Genomic DNA, 23,268 nt, shown 5'->3' on the forward strand with positions numbered 1-23,268 from the left:
TTGGTGGACCATGGGCACAATGCCTCCAAAGCCACAGGGGCTTCCTTTAATCAGAAAGACCATTAAAACAAATCATCTTCTTTTAAAATACAGCCATTGAAAAGATGACACATTAAGAAACATGTAAACACTGCAGCTGCTTAATTACAAGTTGCACTGCTTGATTTAGTACCTATGCACTCCCAGGTTTGGGGACCTTAAGAGAGGGTGACAGGAGCCTCCCCTCACTTTCACAGTTGGATAGAGAAGGCAAGACTGTGGGTAGAGTAAGAGAAAACAGAAGACCTGGCTTGTGCACAGCGCCTGAGAGAATCAAAGCAAGTTCTACCTTCTAGTTCTCCCAGAAGAAAGGTTTAAGATGTTAGGAAGGTTGGAAAATGAACGTGTTGTCAGTTGGGAGGCAAAGGAATTGACAAATGCTTCTAGTCAGAGTATCAGCTAGGAAAATGAGGCATACAGAGCCTGACCTCATGCTCTGAAAAGGCAAGGAACCCAGAACCTGCCTCCCTCATCCACTTAAGCCCCAACCTTGATCATCAAGGGCAGCGCCTGGGTGGTCCTGTTCCCATGAGGATTGTGCGTCGCACCTGAACACGAGACCCAGCATGGGGGAAACAACCTTGCCTGCCTTGGTTCTGCTGCCCCCAGTCACCCTCCCAGGCTACCCCAAATGCCTCTCCCTCCAGTCTCAGCTCTGATCCATGAGCCCTGCCAAAGGCCTGAGACTGCACCGATCTCAGGAAAACAGGAGTCTTCCTTTCCCGCACTAACTGCAAGGTGACACAGGAGCCAACTCCTAAACTTTCCAAATGACTGAGAACTCTGACCGCCGAACCCTGTACCTGTTGGCAGTGGTTCCAAATGACTGAGAACTCTGACCGCCGAACCCTGTACCTGTTGGCAGTGGGGCCTGCTTGGTCTTTATTCTATAAAGGGAAGGGAGGCCAATAGGAGAGTAATGCCTGTCATTTCCAGGGGAAGCAGAAAAAGGACACTAAACAACTTGGCTACCATAGGCCCCAGCGCAGAGCCATAGAGGGAGAGGTGCCTTCCTCTATGGCATAACAAGAAGACTCGCGAGAGTTTTATATGTGTTTTTTTAAACACACAATACCAACGGTCCTAAACTTGGGTCAGTCAACTGGTGAAGATGACATATTTGGCAAGCAGAATGATTTGGAAGTGTGGCAGCAGTCTTCTGCCCAGGCCCTGGTCTCCCCTGTGTAACCTATAGGGAGAGGGGTAAAGGGGCTCGGGCATTAGTAAGAACAGCCTTGCCAACGGTTCGAAACTAAACCTCAATTCCCAGAAATGAAATGGAGGGTGAGGAGAGATGAGGGTTCACTCTCAGCAAGGCGGAGGGATCAAGGCCCCTTCCTGGGATTGCTTCTTAAGGGAAACAGGCCCTTTAGTTAAGGGCTTGTTGTGGGGCACATGGAGTAATACCTAGAACAGCCCAGACCTTGGGGTTACCGAGTGGAGCGACGGGAAGGCAGGCAGTTGCCATGCACTGATCTTCCTTGGTGGCTGGGTTCAGCCTCCTGGGTTCAACACTGCCGCCATCCATGCACGACACTGACCCCAGGGCTTCTCTGTTCCCAAGGCCATTCCACAGGCTTCTGTTCCAGGACATTACTGACAATCCAGAGGATGGAGAAGGGAGGTGCCTGGGTCCCAGCAGTGAGTGGCCAGAAGGAGGTGGCCTGTGGGAACTTCAGATCACCACATCCAAGATTCCCAAAGAGGTAGTTTCCCAATCATGAGTCTTCCCCCTGCCATTTAGTGGGGGCTGGCCCAACTCCTGCCACTACCTCAGGGACAGTAGAGGGGAGTACAAGATGTGACCACCCAGGGCCCTGTTGGCAGCTCAGAATCCCAGGGACATGCTCAGATCCTGGATCAGGAAGCTCGGAGAGCCAGGAGCCAAGGATGTGTGCTCTCTGCTCTCCCTCCTCTAAGACGCAAGGCAGCCCTGCGAGGAAGGGGGCTCATGTTCCCCAGAGAGGCTGGCTTCCAGGATGCTACCTCTTCCTATCCCACATCGGCCACAGAATCCCAAGGAGACACGGCTTCCCACCCCAAGCCCCTTGGGTTCTCCAGAAAAAAGAATTTAAGTCAAAAACATGATTTGTTTTCAGGTTGCAAGTAACGGGTCAACTGAGCCTCACAAGGTTCGCCCCCGCCCCCAGCCGCTGGTGTTGGTAGATGGGGGTGCTGGGTGGATGCCCAGCATCTTCTTGGCCCTGGGGGCCTACTGCCTGCAGTTGTTGTCAGACAGCTGGCTGGGGGTCCGCACATCACCCAGGGAGGTGGTGCCCTCGAAGCGCTGTGAGGCGATGGCCGCCTGGTGGGACATGCTCTTCCGTACGATGTCACCCTTCCGCCACAACACCACTTCCTGCAGAATTGAAAGGGGGCGGTGTGACACCTTAGAGGGAGGCATGGGGACAGGTTTCCAGAGGCTCCCAACTTTGTCCTGGGGATCTTGGGTAAGGACCTCCTCTGCTTCTCTCACCAAAGGCAGCAGCTGCCAGCGCCTCTGGTGTGGGCCAAAAGGACAGGTGGCTGCAGGAGCAGCCCCGAGGAAGCAGACTCTAATGCCAAGTGGGGATCCTCATTCTTGTTGCGCAATTGTGGGCGACCTGATGTTCCCACCTCTTGGCAAAAATGGAGCCTGACCTTTCATAGGAAAGACAGCCTCCTGTTCTGTCCCAAGGGCATCGGGGCCTGGAGGAGGAGCCTGGCCCTCACCTGCTGCTTGAAGTAGCGCCGCTCCTCCTCGTCTATCAGCACCAGGTTGAGGTAATAGCGCACAGAGAACTTCTTGTTGATGTCCCGCATGGTGGGCGTGAGCTCATACCCTGCCAGGAAGAGCCGGATCGGGATGGACTCTCCTGCAGGAGGAAGGCAGGAGTCAGCACAGTGGGCAAGGTGACGCACTCTCCCTTATGCCAGGTCACTCTGACCACTGCAGAGAGGCCACTGGAGTGCAGCACAGGCGCACTTCTGCCTTCTGGGAAGGTGCACTCGCTCTGCTGCCCAGCAGGTGGCTGAAACAAAAATGTGACTTTCCAATTTCACTCCAGGTCATGTTGCAGCTTCTTATGTCTCCTCCAAAACAGAGAGCAACTGAGTGGGAACAGCACAGGGGTATTATTAGTATAAGCATTTTTTGATTACATGCAGTATGTTTAGTTTTTGGGTTTTCAAGAGGCAGCTGTCAAAGTCCAGTTAAGTCACCATTTCACCCCGCAGTTCTGATGCCATCTTTCTCCATCCTCAGTGTACACCCCCCAAAATACATCCTCCCTCTTGTGTGGACTGGCAGGGTGGTATGGTGGTCTGGAAAGGAGAAAGTCCTCACTATGGCCTCAGTTTTGCATGAACTGCTTTTCTGGTTTGTGAGTTAAGTCTGCTGCTTCCTCTGGACCTTCGTTTTCTCATGGGGAAATTAGAGAATCGGACGGCATGATACTATAGATCCCTTCCAGCTCTAACATCAGGCCTTTTCTAGTATCAGTGCAACAAAATCAGGGCAGTAATTCTACCAAGAAAGACCAAACTGATAATGTGGTCTAAAGCTAAATATAAGCCATCTTATAATTATCTGCTGTTTTACATGGATTCTCAGTGACCCATTTCATTTGTACAGGAAAAATGACAGCTGGCTCTATTTGCACAGCCAGTGACAAAATGGGACATCAGAGAGTGTCAGGAGAGCTTGGTCCCAGCCCTCCAAGGGCCTGGCACGGTAACACCCGAGTGTCCCCAGAGCTGCAGGCAGCTAAATCTGTGGCACTCCTTCCACACAGAACAGCCTGTGGGAGTAAATGGAATAAGCCAAATAAAACCCTGGAAGCACCACGCACTTCAAAATGAAGACAGTCTTCACCGTTCCTGAAGAGTGGCTAAAGAGCCAATGAAGAATGTAAACGATTGCTTCTTCCAGATAATCATGGTCCCCAAATGACAAAGGGCTTCCAGCTCCACTATCCCAGATGTAACGTTAGCTCCCTGGGACTGGGAGAGGACGCTTCCAGCAAGTTCCAGGGCTATCTGGGCACCTGGTGGTGTTGGCTGAAGTATCTAGTAATGCTCTTTCTACCTGACAAGTGAATTCAGAGAATAAATCGGTGCTAGAACCAAGTCACAGACGGCTGCTGTGCAGGCGTCCCTTGCTCCCGAGCGGCAGAGAATGCCAGAATGTCAACAGGAAGAGGTAGAAACCTGTTCAAACCACATCTGCTCAACCTGGACTTTTCAAAGCGACGCTTGAGGTTCAATCTTAAGTACAAGCCCAGTATATTATCCCAAGTCTAAGCGGAACTTTTCAGGGTGAAGATGGGATAGTAGCCTGAAGTTCTACATACTCAGCCTTCCTTTTCTTCCTTATTGGCACCCACGGTGTAAACTGGGAGATTAATAAGTTACAGGTTAAGAGGACATCTTACTTCGACAGTGTAATCCCCCAAGCCCCTCCAGAATTCTGTGCAGGACATGGGAGAAAAGCTGTGGTGGCCGAGGCCTGGGCTTAGAGTCTCACCTCGCACTGGTGCCCCGTCCATGATCTCGTACTTGGCGATCGTGTCGTTCTCGTGGTACACGTTGGGGCCTGTACCTGTCGTTTCTCGCTTGATGATGTCTATCTCCATGTGCTTGATTTTGATTCTCACCAGCAGGAAGTATATCTTCCCTACAATGACATCTTTCAAGTGGTATCTGGGGAACAGAAAGAACAGGAAGATGTTGGTACTGTGGCCGGACCTTTCTGTTTCAGCAGAGTGCACACGCCACGGCCAAGCGTGCTGGTTAAAGGTCCAGTTGCAGGACACGCTCACCCATCACTGCCCACACGGCTGTGGCTGAACAGGTTCCCAGTGTGGTCTTTACTTGGATTAAAGTAGCTTCTCTCCCTTCCACATCCCACGCAAAGGACATCTCTCCGGCATGGTACCCATTCATGTTTGTTCATCTGCTCTATCTCCCCAGCATGCAGCTGCTTTAGTACCTTTTATATTTGTGTTTTTGAAAGATATCCTAACGTATGAGAGACTAGTCCCACAAGTGCAGGGACCAGTCTCTTCCTTCCTCTGATCTCCACACAATGTCTTTTGGGAACTGGGCCTGGATGGCTCAAAGCACACAGTTCTGTCTGCTCTAGGCCGACAGGCCAGGCAGCAGCAGTAGAGCAAGAAGAGCAAATTACTCTCAGCATCAGCACCTGCTTTCTGGGCTCCGCTGGCCTGGCCTTGTGAGCTGTTACAAAGTGAACCACATTGGGTAACACTTCCTGACCCTCAAGCTTTTCTCTTTGGGTCAGTCAGTAGTCTACATGTGCACAGCCTGTATGAGGCGTGAGAGAGAGAGAGAATAAAATCTCAAAACCTGATGCTCAGCTCACAGGATAAGAATGCTGGCATAGACATCAGAATTCAGCCTCCTTATATTACAGGTGAAGAAAAGAAGCTGGAAGAAAAGAGATCATGTTCTCTTGGATAACCAGGATGTCAGTAGGGGGTAGAGAAAGGTGGTAAACCCAGGATCCTAGTCCCCAGGCTGGAGTGTTCCCCACTGTTTCACACCACCCTTCTGTGCACAGCCTACAGGAAGATTGCAGACACCTGAGGAAACAGCCTCAGCAAGTTTGCAAAAGCAGCAGGAGAACACCTGTGCCATCTTACAGGCAATGCTTACAGACCATGGATTCGAGATGTTTTCAAACTCCTACAAATCACACATTCCTTTATTCTAAATGTTATATGGAAGCAAAAGCTGCTCCAGGTATGAGCAGGGAGAGTTAAGAAAACAACAACAAAAACGCTGCTTGTGGATGGAAGAAAAGTGGAAGGCCAGAGGGTCTAAGGACCCCGGCTCCTCTGCCACCTCACACATTCTGTGTGTTTGAAACCCACTGACCTGGTCCAAGCTCCTCCATCCTTTTACAGATGAGAAGCCGAGGTAGAAAATGTTAGTACCTGCTAACCTCAGCCCAACTTCTTAGTGGCAGAACATGACCTGGTTCCGAGTCCGGAATTCTCTGACACAGAAATCAGGCACTTCACACAGAGCAGCCCGCGGTGCGAGGAGAGGTGTGGTCTGGAAGCGTCCTGTTCCTGCCTCTAGAGCACCTTTTCCACACCAGCTTTGGTCTGGCCTGCACTGCTGACCAGTGGCTGCTTTGAGCTCCTACAGGTGGCACAGCTGCCGGCCTCTGCCTTCACCAGGTGGCCAGGGCAGGAGTGGGTAGGCACTTCGGATGGCCCCTTTCTGGGCAGAACCACAGAGGCCTGAGGCTGTGAGGAGAAAGGGGAAGAGCCTGTTCCCATGCCAGGCCCAGATCAGCCTACTTGCCCCACTCTCTGTTCACTGGTGGGCTTAGGCCAGGCAGAGCCAATTCTGGGTCACACTGGTCATTTTCCTGGGGCCCTCTAGGTGCCAGGCCTGCCAGGGGAGAAAAAAACACCATTCCTTCAACCCTGTTCCAAGAACCACGTGTGTTCCTAGTTTTAAAAAGTTCTGTTCCTTGGCCGGGCGCGGTGGCTCAAGCCTGTAATCCCAGCACTTTGGGAGGCCGAGATGGGCGGATCATGAGGTCAGGAGATCGAGACCATCCTGGCTAACACGGTGAAACCCCGTCTCTACTAAAAAATACAAAAAACTAGCCGGGCGAGGTGGCGGGCGCCTGTAGTCCCAGCTACTCGGAGGCTGAGGCAGGAGAATGGCATAAACCCGGGAGGCGGAGCTTGCAGTGAGCTGAGAACCGGCCACTGCACTCCAGCCCGGGCGACAGAGCGAGACTCCGTCTCAAAAAAAAAAAAAAAAAAAAAATACAAAAAACTAGCCGGGCGACGTGGCGGGCGCCTGTAGTCCCAGCTACTCAGGAGGCTGAGGCAGGAGAATGGTGTGAACCCGGGAGGCGGAGCTTGCAGTGAGCCGAGATCACGCCACTGCACTCCAGCCTGGGCGACAGAGCCAGACTCCGTCTCAAAAAAAAAAAAAAAAAGTTCTGTTCCTGACACTTCAAAGGTGAGCCACCTGGTGCAGCTCCCACTGCTCCCAGCCTCCGGATGACAGTGGATCCAGGGGATGCCACAATGAAAATCCTACTTAGAAACTTTGTGGCTTTTGTTGTGTTTTGTTTGAGATGGAGTCTCGTTCTGTCACCCAGGCTGGAGTGCAGTGGTGCCATCTCGGCTCACTGCGAGCTCTGCCTCCCGGGTTCATGCCATTCTCCTGCCTCAGCCTCCCGAGTAGCTGGGACTACAGGCGCCCGCCACGCCCGGCTAATTTTGTCTGTATTTTTTTTAGTAGAGACGGGGTTTCACCATGTTAGCCAGGATGGTCTCAATCTCCTGACCTCATGATATAAGATTATATCATGACTATAAGACCTTTATAAGATTATAAAGATTTATAAGATATAAGATTATATCATGATTATAAGACCTCATGATTATAAGACCTTTATAAAAAATACATCAGGGCTGGGCATGGTGGCTCATGCCTGTAGTCCCAGCACTTTGGGAAGCCAAGGCAGGCAGATCACTTAAGTTCAGTAGTTCAAGACCAGCCTGGGAAACATTACAAAACCTTAGATCTACACACACACACACACACACACACACACGGACACAAATTAGCTGGGTGTGGTGGTGCATGTCTGTGCTCCTAGCTACTTGTAAGGGCGGAGGTGGGAGAAATGCATGAGTCCAGGAGGTCAAGGCTGCAGTAAGCCATGACTGTGCCACTGCATCCCAGGCTGGGTGACAAAGCAAGACCCCATCTTGAAAAAAAAAATCCAATATTCTTTGCTACAATCCATTTTAGTTCAGGGAGGAAGCAGCAAATCATGGCCAAACTTTGGTTTCCTCGCTTTGATTTCTGAAGACATAGATGGAGGGAACACATGATAATGGAATGGTATTCTGAATTGTTCTTATCAGTAGCAGGAAATAGCTGAAGCTAGAATTCCAAAACAAATAACCTCAAGTTAGTTTAGCTTGACTTTGAGAGGCATCACAGGATGTTTGACTTAAATACACCACCTTAGTTGAATATAGTTTAGTTTAGGTAAATGAAGTATTTACGTCGTGGTCGGTCTAGCTGCAGCCAGCCTGCCATATACACTCACTGGATTGCCCCCACAGTCTTCCCCCACCGCATGCCACCACCAAGCAGTTGAGTCACGGAGTGCCATCAGTTTGCATTTGGATCAAGTCCCATCTCAACCTCCTTAAATAATCATTTCACAACCTTGGCACTGAGACACTTACTTGGATTTATTGTACTCAAATTCAATGTGCAGACAGTCCTCGATCCCAACCTCCATCTTGATGGAAGAGTTCAGCTCCGGGTATGTGCTGAGTGTGTGAACTACAATGTCCATCTCTTTGACAACATCATTGAGGCGGCGGCTGATGGTAGCTCGAAGGAAATAGCTGTAGGAGACGGAACTGTCAGGAATAAACACTCCCATTCTCCAGATGCTACCTGATATAGGTACCAAATTGGCCCACTTGAGAGAAGCCTGTACAAAGGTTCTTAACCCTTGAGGGCTTTGTATCCCTTTAAGACGTTACAGACCCTCTTCCAGGGAAAGCTACACATATGTACCTATACAGAGAACTTTTCAACCACAATTCTAGGGAGTTCAAAGACCCTTCCCCCAAATCCCTTTATGGAGCTCATGTCCCCAGGTCAAGAATCTTGCTGTAAGGGAAAGTGATTTCTCTGCCTTGTACCCCAATCACTGGCTATTCTTGGGCCTTTCATGGCCCTTACCACTACTGACGATGTGTTTGTGTACAGGTTTTATTTCATCATCTAACTCCTGGTTTTTGGGGCAAAGGAGTCTGTCTCGTACTTTTATCTTTGCCTGTTTGTTCACTGAACAATATTCAATCAATAAACCTTTGTAAAGTGTCCCAATAAACCTTTTTTAAATTAAAAGAGGGGACTAGGAAAGAGAGAAATTAAGTCAGCTATTCATTCCACAAACACTGATTGAGCTAAGCACTGGGCTAAGCACAGGATGAATAAGATACAGTCTGATGGGAAGCTCACAGTTCACAGAGGGCAGATGGGCAAACAGAGAGATGGGAACACATGGAGAGGGCTAATTGAGATGTGTGATCCAGTGCTGTGTGGAGGGAGAAAAGGGCATTCCAGAAAAGCAAACTTTATATGCAATAGAAGCAGAGAGGACCTGGTCTGTTGGATAACAAGTCTCTGGCTGAACCTAGGATCCTGGGGGAGGACGTTGCTGTGGAGGGGATGAGAGAGAAGACAGAGACGCAGTCCTGAAGGGTTTAACAAGCTGCCCTCTGCGGCCCGCCAGTGCAGCACTGTCATTCCCAGCACCTGTGCTAACACTCAACGAGGAAGAGCTCTTTAGTTGTATTTCCTTCTCCATAAAACATTATTTTAATCTAATCTAATGTAATGTAATAAATTGTATTTTCTTTTAAATAAAACTTAGATAATCCCCACCACCTGTCAAGCATTACCAGATAAAGTTATAAAGATATCCTAACCAGACCAACTACACATTTCGGCTACTATCCGCTGTGTGGCACTGGCTGCTGCTTGGGGATCCTTTCGGTTCACCTCAGTACCCTCCATCACACTGCCTAAGACATCTGTCCCTAGCCCTCCTCTAACTGCTCAGGCTCCCGAGACTCCCCATCCCGCTGTCTGGGAAGACACTGACTTTTACTCCACTAAGAATATGAAGGCCTTCCCAGTCAAGGCTTACAATGTGCTCCTTTCTCTGCTTTGTTCCTCACTTAGGGCCTAAACATGTCTGTGCATCTTCACCAATCCTCTCTCCAACAGCACCTCTCCCTCTCAAGACCTCTCCTCCCCACTCCGTCACAAGACCCCTCCATATGGATGCACAGTGAAATCTGGAAAGGACAGCTTGAAGAATCCTGTTGCCTGGGCACACCTGATATGTGATTGCCCTGGAAAGGGACACAGGCATTCGCATTTTGAAAAGCTTCCCACATGATTTTCTAATGTGGAAGCCTTGGTCCAGCATCTGGATCCTTCTACATATTCTGATTTCCCCAAGATCATCAATCTCCCTCTAGCTAAAGGTTTTATCCTCTGAGCTGATTGAAAAAATTGGTTTCCAAAGTCACCAATCCCAAGAACCCTCTCCAGGCCTTACCCTCTTGACCTACCATACTTCCCCTTTCTTTCTTCAGAGACAACTGTCACAAGGCAGGTTCTGCACCAGCGGCTGAGGCTTCTCCACGAACCACTCCTCCTAACCCCTTGCTTCTGTCTCCACCACCCAACAGAAACCGCTCACCTCGAGTCAGTAACCCATGGCCTCCCAGGTGCCAAATCCAGCAGCCCTTGATTCTGCGTCCTGTGAAATATGTCTTGCCTGAAACACTCTTCCCGTGGTTCCGCAGGGGCGCTGCCCTGATGCACCCCCTCTCCTCCTCCTGCCATCCTCCAGTGTGTCCTGGTTCTCCTCTCCCTGCGCTCCCTTTCTTCAAAAACATATCAGTTATGACCTCGGAGCGGATCAGTCCTGAACGCACATTTCTAAGTGTCCCCTCTGTCCTTAGCGCCAGGTTTGCACTTCCAATTGTCTGGTAAACTTTTATGCTTTCTCTGTTTTGCCAGTACTTCAGCCTGCCCTCTAGAGCTGGATGAATCACCCTATCTCCAGATCATTTCTTCCTCCTGATAGCCCTCTGTCTCCCTCTGCATGCCTCCACTCACTGGTAATCTCTGCTGGTGTCTATCACATTCCTCACTTTCTCTCTGTTCCCATTACAGCCACCAAAATCATCCTCTGAGGACCTCACAATAGCCTTCTGAGAGTTTTGTCTCTAGACTTTTCCCATCCACCAAATGCTATATATGGACTCTAATCTTCCAAAATAACCTTTTCCCTGCCTAAAGACAAAAAAGAAGTCCACAATAATCTCTTCATGTTTTCCCTCTGCCTGTGTAATAAGAAAAAGCTTTTCATCTGGAAGTTACATCTTTAAACCGTCCTCAACTAATTTTCCCATCTTTATCTCCTCTCTTTCACAACATGAATCCTAAAGTCTTCACATGATTTGGATGTCAACGCTTCTATTTGATTGTGGCAAAATACACATAACATAAAATTTACCACTTTAACAACTTTTAATTAGACAGTTCAGTGGCATTAGCGATATTCATATTGTTGTGCAAACATCACCATCGGTCTCCAGAACTTTTCCACCTTCCACCCCCGAAACTCCACTCATTAAACACCAAACCCCATTTCCTCCTCCCCTCAGCCCTGGGCCTCTACCTTTCTACTTTCGGTCTCTATGAATTTGACTGCTCTGGGTACCTCATAGACATAGAATCAGACGGTATTTGTCCTTTTGTGACTGGCTTGTTTCCATAGCATAATGTCCTTTTGGTTCACCCATGGTGTAGCATAGGACAGAATGTCCTTCCTTTTGAAGGCTGTATAATAGTCCACCGCATGGACGAAACACATTTCCTTTACCCATTCACCCACTGAGGGACATCTGGGTTGTTTCTACCTTTTGGTGGTTGTGAATAATGCTGCTGTGAATATGGGTGTACAAACATCCGTTCGAGATCTTGTTTTCCATTTTTTGGATCCAGAAGTGGATCCAAAAGTGGAATTGCTAGATCATGTGGTAATTCTGTTTAATTTTTCAAGGCACCACTGTACTGTTTTCAACACCTTTCTTTCTGCCGTACAAACACTTAAGACAAATCGACTGCAAAAGAAAAAAAAATTAAATAATAAATCCCTTGGTCAAACTTAAATGATGACTAGACAATCCTCGCTGTTGCTGCATTCTCTGGGTGCAATTATGAAACCCTGTCTTTACTGGGTGTAATGTCAGCCTTACATCCCTCTGCAAAGACGTTTTTCTTTTAAAAAAATTTAAAAAAATTTTTGTCTGGTAGAGATGGGGTCTCAATATGTTGCCCAGGCTGGTATCGAATTCCTGGCTGAAGTGCCAGGATTACAGGCGTGAGCCACCACCTCTGCAAAGATTTAAAAAGAGCCTTTACTCTTCTGATGCAAGAAGGGAGGATAGAGAAAGAAAAGAAGTTAAAGATCTTGCTGTGGTGTGTACCATCCTAAACTCAGGTCCTCGGGTGAGGAGACAAGCTGATCTTATGAGATGGTATCAAGACCTGGAATCAGGTGTTCAGAGCGACAGGGGAGACTGCTCTATCCCAGTAGCATCACATAACCTCAAGGTTACACCTAACAGTCTATATCTGCTGTGGATTTTTTTCGCCCAAGAGACCTCGGCATCGGTCCCTATTCTCAGAGTTTCCAACACGGTAACAGTAAAAACAATCCATGTGCCTATGTGTCAACATTCTAAGAATTTTATTGTCTCATCACCCCCAAAAGAAGAGGACATCTAGAATGAGAATCTAAATCTATTACCCACTTTTGAAGTGAGAAAGCTGAGTTACAGAGCTCCAGATCACACGGCAGCTGTGTGGCAGAGCTGGACAGCAGGTCAGGATCTCCCGACACCCAGCCAGCAGGAGTGTGCTGGGGCTGGCTGACTGTTGAACTTTCAGAAATGTTATGAGCTGGCTGTTAAACACAGCAATTATTTAAATTTAAATTATGTAAACTCACAATTAGATGAGTCCTATTAAAAACAAAGGTAAGACATGCTAAAATCTCATCACTTCCTATTTTCCGGCCCTTTACAACACTCTCTGCTCTTGAGGGCATGAGTCTCCAGATGATGCGACAGCACATCTCCCCTACTTCTACCTTTAGGAACATTAGGCAGCTTGAAGTTGGCTGCGGTGGGGCTACTTACACTACAGAAACTGACACATGCTACAAACTAGGGCACTTTCCTCCTAGAAGGCCCACAGTTAATGGTTTACCAGCACGCTACAGCTCACAACACTCCTCCTCCTCAGGATCCCTGTGAAGGAACAGCCACAGGTCCTCGTCCACATGGGGCAGGTTCTAGGGCACAGTGGGGAACCAGCAGACATAACTTACCGTAGCTTCACATTCTGCCCCGTGTAGGACTCATACGGCTTCTCCACGTGGGTAAATTCAAAGTCGAAGGCCTGCGACTGGGTGATCTCTCCAGGCCGGGCCAGGTCCTTCACCAGGGACACAAATTCATGGTGGTTCCCACGATCGTAGTAGAGTTCTGGTGAGAGAGAGCAATGCCCTTCTTTATCAGACCCTGAGCTACGCCGGGCAAAGTAAGGGGGCTCTGGGTTGGAGGCATCGCTTTTCGGAAGGATCTCCCTGTAGAACAGACCCCTTCTAGCTTTGTTTCCTTGACCTCTGCTCTTTCACTCTCTCCTTCTTCTCCAAAGGCTCTTCTGTCTTACATAGTGAAATCCTGTGGCAGGAAAGGAACCCAAAATAATCCTGCTCCAAGACACCTGGACACCATCTTTAATAAGGGACAAGTCATGGGAGCCAATACAAGAAATGCCGCGCTTCTTTAAACAGCATTTAACACTTCCAACTTCTGAAAGGGCATAGCTATTTAATCATATCATCCTTATAATAAAAATCTTCGGAGACAGCTAAGACAGGTCTTATCACCCCAATTGAAAGTGATGGAAACCCAGGTACATGGTTAACCGACTGGTCTGGAGTCGCAGAGTTGGTGCAGAGCTGAGACTAGAGCAGGCCTCCTTCTAGACTGCGTCTATTTCTATCAGCTGGTATAATGTGGTCATGACACAACCTACTTCACAAGGCTCTGTGTGAAGTAGCAGGGGTGATACAGGTAAAAGACTTAGAACAGTATCTAGTACACAGCAAACACCCAGAAACATCATTACTAGCTGCTGTTATTACTCCAAAAGGCAGGCATGTGGCCAATCAAACATGGACATTTTCATGTTATTCCCTCCACTGAAATCAGGGAGTGTCAAACTTCAGTGTGCACCAGAGCCACTGAGAGGGCTGGTTAGCACACGGATCGCTGGGTCCCACCCTAGTGTTTCTGATTCAGGGGTCTGGGGTGGGGCCTGAGAACTGACATTTCTAATAAGCTCCCCAGGACTGCTGCTACCACACTTTGAGAAGCATTGCTCTAAATTTATCCTCTTCAGGAAATAGTTCTGGTATTTGTCGATGATAAGTTCATGCCACCCATTTGTCCTATATTATTTTATGTTTGCTTATATTCTATTTAAGTTTTGCTATATACATGGTCTCCCCCACTCCCACTTTGGACTGCAGGCCCTTTAAAGGTAAGGCCCACATCCCCAGCTCCCTGGTGCTTCCTAGAACCTGGCCCTGCAGAAGTGAGCTTTGTTTTGTTTGTTTTTTCAGACAGAGTCTCGCTCTGTTGCCCAGGCTGGAGTGCAGTAGCGTGATCTCGACTCACTGCAACCTCCGCCTCCTGGGTTCAAGCAATTCTCCTGCCTCAGCCTCCCAAGTAGCTGAGACTGACTGGCCTGGAGTCAGTCTCAGCTGACACGCCACCAGGTCCAGCTAATTTTTCTGTATTTTTAGTAAGACGGGGTTTCACCGTGTTAGCCAGGATGGTCTCGTTCTCCTCACCTCGTGATCTGCCTGCCTTGGCCTCCCAAAGTGCTGGGATTATAGGCGTGAGCTACCGTGCCCGGCCGAGGTAAGCTCTTTATATTGACTGTGGCTACGCATGGCCACATTACAGTTCAAGCCACCACCACTCAAGGATTCTGTGTTCAAGTCCCACGCTAGACTGCAACTTGCAGCAGGGCAGATGAATTGGGAACACAGAGCAGGCAGAGCACACTCATTGCCTCTGTTGTTTGCTGCTTGGGGAGGATGAGGCAAGTCCATAGATTGGAGTCTGTGGGATCCCACACTAGTGATGACAATTCTGTATGAATTCACAATGTATTGTGTGGCTGTGGCTTGTGGCTGACTTCCCGTGTAACTACAATCAGCCACAGTCTTTTATTACAAACAATGACCTTCCCTTCCAAACACTCGTGGTTTCAATAGTAGGCAGCATTCTGGTTAGTGAGTGATAATCCACAAAGCATCAGAGTAGGAGATGGCAGTTCCAAACTATGGGTGGAAAGTGAGCAATCCAGTAATTGTGCCCCCCAGTAAAAGTCAGAAGTGCACAACAGGTGGAAGCGGAGCCGCGGCCAGCCCCAGGGACAGGGACTCCTCTGCTCACTGTGGCTGCATGAGTCCTGGTTGATGGTGTTGGTGTCCACGTGGAAACCGAAACCTTGACTTGGGAACCTGGTATCTCAGTTTCTAAGTACTAGATTCTGGCCATAGTTTCAGGGGACAGAAGCAGGCAGAGCAAGGTCCCAATGTCCAGAATCAATGGTCCAGAGTCAAGAGGAAGCGGAGAAGAAAAGGATGGAAAAATACACAAATGTGATCACATAGCCCAAAGGCAACATCAGAAATAAACAAAACAGAGAAGGCATAGAGAGCACTCAGGCTGCCAGCATCGTGGAGCCCAGCAACAGTGCAGAAGGTTCCCCCGGCCCCTGCAGGGGACCCGGAGCAGGAGAAGTCATTCCCTGCATAGCATCATGTTCTCCCTAGTGCCCTTCCTCCTGGACACACATTCATATCAGCTCTGACATCGAATGTCATGGAAGAGTGGTCAGTGTGCAGTCAGAGCAGGGCTGGCCCAGCCTTTTAAATCTGTCCTTTATAAGCCATCTGCAATACTTCTGCAAACACTGTGGGGCAAAGGGGCAGACACAGCGGTGCTTCCCATTTGCCAGAAAGTTTGGTTTCCTCTTGCATAAATTAAATCAAATATCCAAGGCTGTTCTCACAAGAGGTCTGGGCCCTGAAGAGACTGTAAATAGCCTCTATTCCATCCCACAGAAGCAACCATAAATCATCTTTCATTCTTCCCAACCAGCAGTCCTCAGAGATCAGACGTGTCAGGCTAGAAGTAGGAACTGAGTTAAGTTTTTGGTTAAGATAACTATCCTGTCTTTGGTTTCCCTCTCAGTCCAACAGGAAGAAATAACTTCTGTACTCAGGATGTTTTCATGGTGAAACTTGCCACCAACAGTTGAGAAGTGAATTTGCCATTCTGGAAGGAAACGGAGCCAGCTTTGCATCACAGGTAACTCATGACAGCTGCCCTGAGCTTTGCTGCTTCGCTGAGGCCATGTTTAGTCTAGGCCTCGTGCAGTTTTGGAAGAAACCTAAGTCAGCAAAGCGTAAAAAGACCTCCAAAGACCAGGCTTAGTGGCTCATGCCTGTAATTCCAGCACTTTGGGAGGCCAAGGCAGGTGGATAATGAGGTCAGGATTGAGACCAGCCTGGCCAAGATGGTGAAACCCTGTCACTACTAAAAATACACAAATTAGCCAGATGCGGGGATGGGCGTCTGTAATCCCAGCTACTCAGGAGGTTGAGGCAGGAGAATCGCTTGAATCTGGGAGGCGGAGGTTGCGGTGAGCTGAGAATGTGCCACTGCACTCTAGCCTGGGCGACAGAGCAAGATTCTATCTCAAAAAAAAAAAAAAAAAAAAAAAAGCCCTCCAAAGAGCCTTCTCTCCATCTGACCCTCCCAGCCACTGTCTGCTGGCTGGTCACTGTCAGGATTCGTGCTTGCCACACCCTACTCCTGTCTGCCAACCCTGTGAAACCTGCAAGCGCTGGCACCTCTGGGCGGCCAACACGTTGCCAGGCACAGCTCTGCTCCAGTCCCGCCAGCAGCTTGTCAAGGAGGCCAGAATCAACCCACCTCATCTTAACGTGCCTTTACTTTAGTGTTTCAAGGGCTAATGAATTAAAACACAGAAAGCCCCTGGAGTTTTTAAAAGTATAGGCTTGATTGGTATTAATGGGCTTATTAAAACCTTAAAAAAAACAAAATCCAGATGATGTCTGTTGGCTTTGGAGTACAAGGATGTTCCTGTCTGCCCTCCTCCGCCATGTCTGACCTTCTAATTACGTTTGGTTTATTTAACCCCATTAGTCTCCAAGGCGGCCCAGGTCTGCTTTCTAACCTTCACCGGTGCTCCCCAAAGGATTCCAGCTCAACAGTGGTCTCTTCTTCTCACAATTACAGCTTTTCCTTGCAGCGATCTTCACAGACTACTGCATCTTTCTAAAACCGTGGGCCATTAGGGTGACTAGGTCTTAGACCTTTCTATCCCATGGGCCTGACCCGAGAGATGCCCTCACCATGTTTGCTGCCACTGTGAGAACACAGACCAAGCCACTGGAGCAGTGTCCTAGGCACAGGAAGCATCCCAGTGTGGCTCAACAACTTGCAGAGGATTACAGAAAAACGTCCACCACATAAGGGAATAAATAAGGTCTTACAGTCTCAGGGGGCAATGTTCAAACTGCCGCATCTGAGCAGTGATGCAGGACCAAATGGACCAGAGGTCTGACAACCACGTTCTTACATGCAAGGGGAAATCAGTTTCAACTTGGCACAGGAGAGTGTGCGGAAAGAAAGATGTAAAGGCAGGTAAACTGACATTGGCTTCCTTATCCCTGTTCCCCCAGTGAGGATGCAGCCCCAGTGGGGACACGCCAGCTGGTGAGTCACCGAGTTCTGAGTGGCCTTGATGGACAGCTACATGTTGCTCATCAGTGCCTCCTCCGTAACCAAGGCAGGAAGCTCAGCTGCTCAACCACCAAAGCAAACCTGAATTCTGTCTTTTTTTCATTAAAATAACTCTTGCTTATCTGGGAGGAGATGAGGGAAAAAAAACAAAAAACAAAGAATAGTTTCTGTAAATTCTTAGATCTGACCAATATATCCATTTGGCAAATATTTACTAGGCAGCTTCTACGTGCTAGCCATTGCACTAACGATGGGCTAAAGGCAGTCCCTGGATCTCAGGTGCTCAGAAATTAGTAAGAAAGACAGACAAGTTGAAAAAGAAGTTGCAACCTTGTCATACCCTGCTTGAAAAGAGGTATTAACGAGGCCTCTGGAAGAACAGTGGAGGAAGCACTTAAGTCAGCCTGGGGAAGTCAGAGAAGACTTTCTGATGGATGTGATGTTAGCTAGGCTTTGCAGGAGTAAGAGCTTGCGTGGAAGGTTATATCTTGCAGAAAGATGTTACTATACAAAGGGAAAATACCAAGATTCTAGAAGAAAAGGATAGTTTCTGGAACCTACAAGTGGTGGGAGTGAAGGGCTAGGGGGAGACAAGACTGGAAAGAGAGGCAGGGCCAGAGCAGGAGGGATTTGGATATACTTTCCCCCATTAACCAATAGGGAGGCAAGAAGAATTTTAAGGACTGACAACGACAGAACTGCCTTTAAGAAACTTCATCCTCACAGAAAATGACCTGAAAGAGGAGGAAGACAAAGGCAGGAAGAGCAGTTAGGAAGCTGCTACATACAAAAAATAAAAGGCAGTGGCATTGAGAATAGAGAGGAGACCGCTGGTTTGAGATATACTGCAGAGCTAGCAGAGAAGGTCAAAACTTAGCAGCCAACTGCACGTGTGGGAGGAGAAGCCAAGACTTCAAAATGACTTCTAGATTTCTGAGGCTAAATGATCCCAGGCGACATAGGCCGAAATGGGAGAAAAGGAGAAGTAGTGGGGCTGTGGCTGGGGCAGAGGCAGAGAGAGGGGTCTGTGTTTGCATGTGTTTCTGAGACACCTGTGGGGTATCCCAGTGGACATGTCTAGCAGACAGCTGTAAAGACGTGTGAAACTCAGAAGAGAGGTCGGGTCAGGACAAAGAAACAGTCTGGGAGTCATCAGAATATAATTCATGGGGCTCAGCACAGTGACTCATGTATGTAATCCCAGCAGCATGTATGTAAAGCCAAGGCAGGAGGATTGCTTGAGTTCCAGACCAGCCTGGGCAATAACAAAAGACCCTGTCTCTACATAAAATTTAAAAAATTAGCTGGGTGTGGTGGCATGCACCTGTAGTCTCAGCTACTTGGGAGGCAGAGATGGGAGGATTGCTTAAGCCCAGGAGGTTGAGGCTGCAGTGAGCTGTGATCATGGCACTGTACTCTACCCTGGGTGATGGAGTGAGACCGTGTCTCAAAAATTATTTTAAATAAAAAATAAAGAAAATAAGTCATCGGTACAGATGAGACTGCCACAGCAAGTGACAGGATAAAAGTGACACCTCTGCCTGCCTGCCTCCAAATTAACAAGGAAGAGGGACAGAGCTCAGTGCTATCAACCTGATTACTGCCATATGCCACCCCGTCAGCCAGACCTCAGAACAGACCGAAGTTCCACCCATTTCACACATAATCAAAGAATGCAATGAAGGAGAAAACCACATAACCGCAACTTCAGCAAACTCACTCACTGGCCTTGCTCTGGTGCCCCAAGTTCAGTTCTAATGACTGACATAGGTGTATGACACAAATGCTTCACAACATGCTTCTTTCGGGGAACCAGGAAGATAAAATAGGAGGAATGTAACAGTCTAAGAAAAGTCACTCTGTGCTTCCAAATAGACTGGTACATCTTTACTCCCTGTCAATATGTGCATTTAGGAACACAAACTCCCTTTTACATCAAATAGAACTACAAAGGTTATTCTAATGCCTTGTTCTTGATCAAGAAATACATTCCAAAGCCAAATAAGAAGAAGCATATTGTCCATCATTCTGTGTTATTCTATTTCCATGCCCTTATGTAACCATGGATAATTGTGCGTGAACAATATACTTTAGCACAAAGCTGGGATTGGTTCCATCTACAACTCCAACTGAGACTGGCCCATGTGGTCAAAGTAAGAGATTTAAGGCAAAGGGTTGAAACATGCACTCCCTATCAGTAGACAGGGCCATCTTATTCAGGTAAAACAGGTATAGGAGGAAGAGCAGCAAGCCAGTGAGTGATAACTCAATTTGTGAAATGGAAACATTTTACTACATCAACTACCATAATTTTATAAAGGAACCCTCTACAAGGGTCATGCATGATCCCCTGGCATGCCCAACATTCTCATCAAGTGATTTTATTTTCCTTGCTTGATAGCTGAGAAAGCTGAGGCCCAGAGAGTGGCTAAATTCCCCCAAAGTCTCATGGTCACCTCAACCCAGGGTGCCCAAGGGCCCAGGAAGAGTTACCAGTGGAAGCAACAAAAGGTTCTGAGAAAATTCAGCAGGGATGATGGATGTCTCGGGAGTAAGGAGTTAGACAAGAAATCAGGTGGGGCAGGCACAGCAAGCAGCTTCTTCAACTCCCTTTCATTTAGACCGGAGGAAGGCCTGGACACCATTCGTAGAACAGCTCATTTCACACTGTCTGGGGCAGAAGACATTCTGGATTATCTTTCACATACTGGCAAGGTACCACCACCTGGGAGTGATGGTGTAGACACAGATTAAACATGCCTGTCAACACTATTATTTTTTATTTTTTATTTTTTTGAGGGGGAGTCTCACTCTGTCGCCCGGACTGGAGTGCAGTGGCCAGATCTCAGCTCACTGCAAGCTCCACCTCCCGGATTTACGCCATTCTCCTGCCTCAGCCTCCCGAGGAGTATTATTTTTTTTTTTTTTAGTAGAGACGGGGTTTCACCGTGTTAGCCAGGATGGTCTACGATCTCCTGACCTCGTGATCCGCCCGTCTCGGCCTCCCAAAGTGCTGGGATTACAGGCTTGAGCCACCGCGCCCGGCCAACACTATTATTATGGAGCCAAAGAATCAATGCAATAACTTTAAAACTGCCACTAAAAAATACCCTTTCTCAGTAGGCAAGGATTTCTCCACTAGTTACTATGCTTAGCATAATATGCTTTGGACTCATCCTGTTTATCCCAGGGTTCTTTATTAGAGATGATTTTACCCTCCAGGGGATATATAGCAATATCTCAAGACATTTCTGTGGTCACGAGTGGGGGATGCTACGGTTGTCTGCTCAGTAGAGGCTAGGAATGCTGCTAAACATCTAGGACAATGTGACAAATGACGCCGGACATCACAGTGCTGCTACTGAGGAACCTTGCCATCTACCCCACCACTGAACCCAGAAGTAGGAAAGCAGCAGGCATGGAACTCACTCTTCAGCCCCTTTTCTGGTACACTAACAGGTCTTTCATATTCTGGCTTTAAAGTAACAACAAAGAGCTCCCTATAGGATCAGTCAGTCTTCAACCTGATTTCATGTTCTTAAATACCAGAGGCAAAATGCTTGAGGCTGAGCAGTGAACCCAAGAGCCAGGCCACAAGGCCTCCTTTTCCCAGGGTTTCCCCTACCTGTGTCTCAGTGTTTCCTGACTCTGAAAAGGAGAGGGCAAATTCTTTGCTAAACTCTCAGGATATGAGAGAGAGTTTAACAAAGATTCCCCAAGGAAGTCTCTAAGAACAGAGTTATGCATGCAGCATGTGGTCTAGGTATGGATTCTCTACCAGAGCTGTGTAGCTCACAGAGTATTTATTGTGATTCTACTCCTAACCTAACCACAAAAACACTTACTTTAAAAGTACCCACGCATTTTAATAATACACAAGAGTCTAAATAAGGCTTAAAATTGGAGACAACCCAGTCTTGACTGGGAGCTCCCCAAATCACTTTGCTATTACTGCCTTTTACTGTCTAGTTCTTATTTGTTTGTTTATTTTTTTGAGACAGGGTCTTGCTGGTTGTCACCCAGGCTGGAGTGCTGTGCTGTCATCACAGCTCACTGCTGCCTGGAACTCCCGGTTTCAAGCAATCCTCCCATCTTAGCCTCCCGAGGAGCTAGGACTACAGGTATGCACCACCAAGCCCAGCTAACTAGGAAAATTTTTCGGGGGTAGAGACAGGTCTTGCTATATTGCCCAGGCTGGTCTCCAACTCCTGGCCTCAAGCAATCCTCCCACTTCAGCCTCCCAAAATGCTGGGATTGCAGGCATTAGCCACTGTGCCTGCCGCTGTCTAGTTCTAATGACTAATAATCATGTTTAAAGCATTGAGAAACTCTGATCCCTTGTGGTTTTTGGAAACACCGTTTCTTTGTCTTTCAAGAGAAAATGTGGTAACTGAAAACTCGCATTCTAATAAAGAAGTCTAAGAAACGCAGCTAGGTAGTCAGATGTAGACTGAAGATTACGGGTCTTCTTTCTGGAAACATGTACAAGCATAGGTAGTTCAGGGCTGAGGTGAGGTAAGAGAGAACTGGTTAGCTCTCATACAACACATCTAAAGAGAAAAACGGGTTGGTGGGGGCGCCGGGAAGTGGGGCTCGGTGGACCAGCCTCACTTTGCGTCTGGCAGTTGCAGATGACGGGCGATGGGAAAGCCAGTATTGGCAGAGCGGTCTCCCCCTAACAAACCCACCTGCAGGCTACGGCCAGAGCACCTCACTCAGAAATCCTGGGGACAAGAAGCAAAGCCAAGTGCACGCTGGAGACAATGGGGAGAACCCACAGGCAAGGCACCCATCCCACGAGGCACAGCAGGGTGCTTCCTCCCGCCTTCGCAGTCCCCATCTCCCTGGCAGCGCGCTGTCACTTTTGGCAGGAGGACAGTAACGCAGGGGGAGTCGCCCACGGGCGGGACTTGTAGCTGAACCCCAGGCCTCAGACTGCAGTTGACAAGCGACTGTGACAGGCCTCGCCGGAGCTGGGCCCTGAATCACCCTGCTCCCCGGCCGGCTGTCGGCGCTGGGGGACGGGGTCCCCGGGGTCGACTCACCGATCTGCCCGATGAACTCGATTTTGATGCCCTGGTGCTCCAGCCGCTTGTTGGGGTTCTTGAGGGCAAGGCTCACCTTCCCGGAGACAGTCTCCCCGTCGTAGAAGAGGAAATATTTCTCCTTCTTGCCGTCCTCCGTCTTGTGCTCGGCCCGCTTCCTACTCTCCGCATCGTTCAGAAGGATTTCCACCTCCACGCTCTGCCCGAAGCCGAAGAAGCTCATTGCACCGCCGGGCCGGGCGGGTCTCGGTAAGGACCGCTCCCTCGCACCGGGGCGCGGGCTGCCCTAGGTAAGGAAGGCCAGAGGGCCCTACGCGCGAGCGCGCTCGGCCGCCGCGGCGCTGCCTGGCTCAGCCGCTGCCGCCGGGCAGTGGGCGCCGACCGACAGCCGGCTCCACGGGGGAGGGGCACTGCCGGGGGAGGTAGGCGGCTGCGGGCTGCGGCGCCCGAGCAGCAATGCACCGAGGAGCAGTGCCCTGCGCCGAGCCAGTCCCAGCCAGTCCAGCAGACGGTGGCAGCGGGCGGGCGAGGGTCGGCCGTGCAATGCTGCGGGAGGGCAGCCGCACAGGGCCAGGTGTGCTTGGCCTGCGCGGGCCGCGGGCCGGGTGGGGTCCAGCGCCGAGCAGCGCTGAGAGCTGCAACCCACCGAGGCGCTTCGGCGGCTTCGGGCGGGGGAGGGG

At 49.0% G+C, this 23,268-nt stretch overlaps 1 protein-coding gene across 1 annotated transcript; it reads right to left on the reverse strand.

The window, feature by feature from the left end:
- On the reverse strand, nt 1-23,250 carry VPS26B (VPS26, retromer complex component B). Its single transcript, XM_010362042.2, has 6 exons — nt 22,589-23,250; nt 13,019-13,175; nt 8,274-8,438; nt 4,544-4,719; nt 2,752-2,894; nt 1-2,398 (listed from the first exon to the last, which is right to left on the reverse strand). The coding sequence occupies exons 1-6, from the start codon at nt 22,809-22,811 to the stop codon at nt 2,252-2,254; spliced, it is 1,011 nt and encodes a 336-aa protein (XP_010360344.1). The 5' UTR covers nt 22,812-23,250; the 3' UTR covers nt 1-2,251.
- Between the last annotated feature and the right edge of the window lie 18 nt (nt 23,251-23,268).

This window comes from Rhinopithecus roxellana, chromosome 15 (assembly GCF_007565055.1).
Source record: "Rhinopithecus roxellana isolate Shanxi Qingling chromosome 15, ASM756505v1, whole genome shotgun sequence".
NCBI classification, from domain to species: domain Eukaryota; kingdom Metazoa; phylum Chordata; class Mammalia; order Primates; family Cercopithecidae; genus Rhinopithecus; species Rhinopithecus roxellana.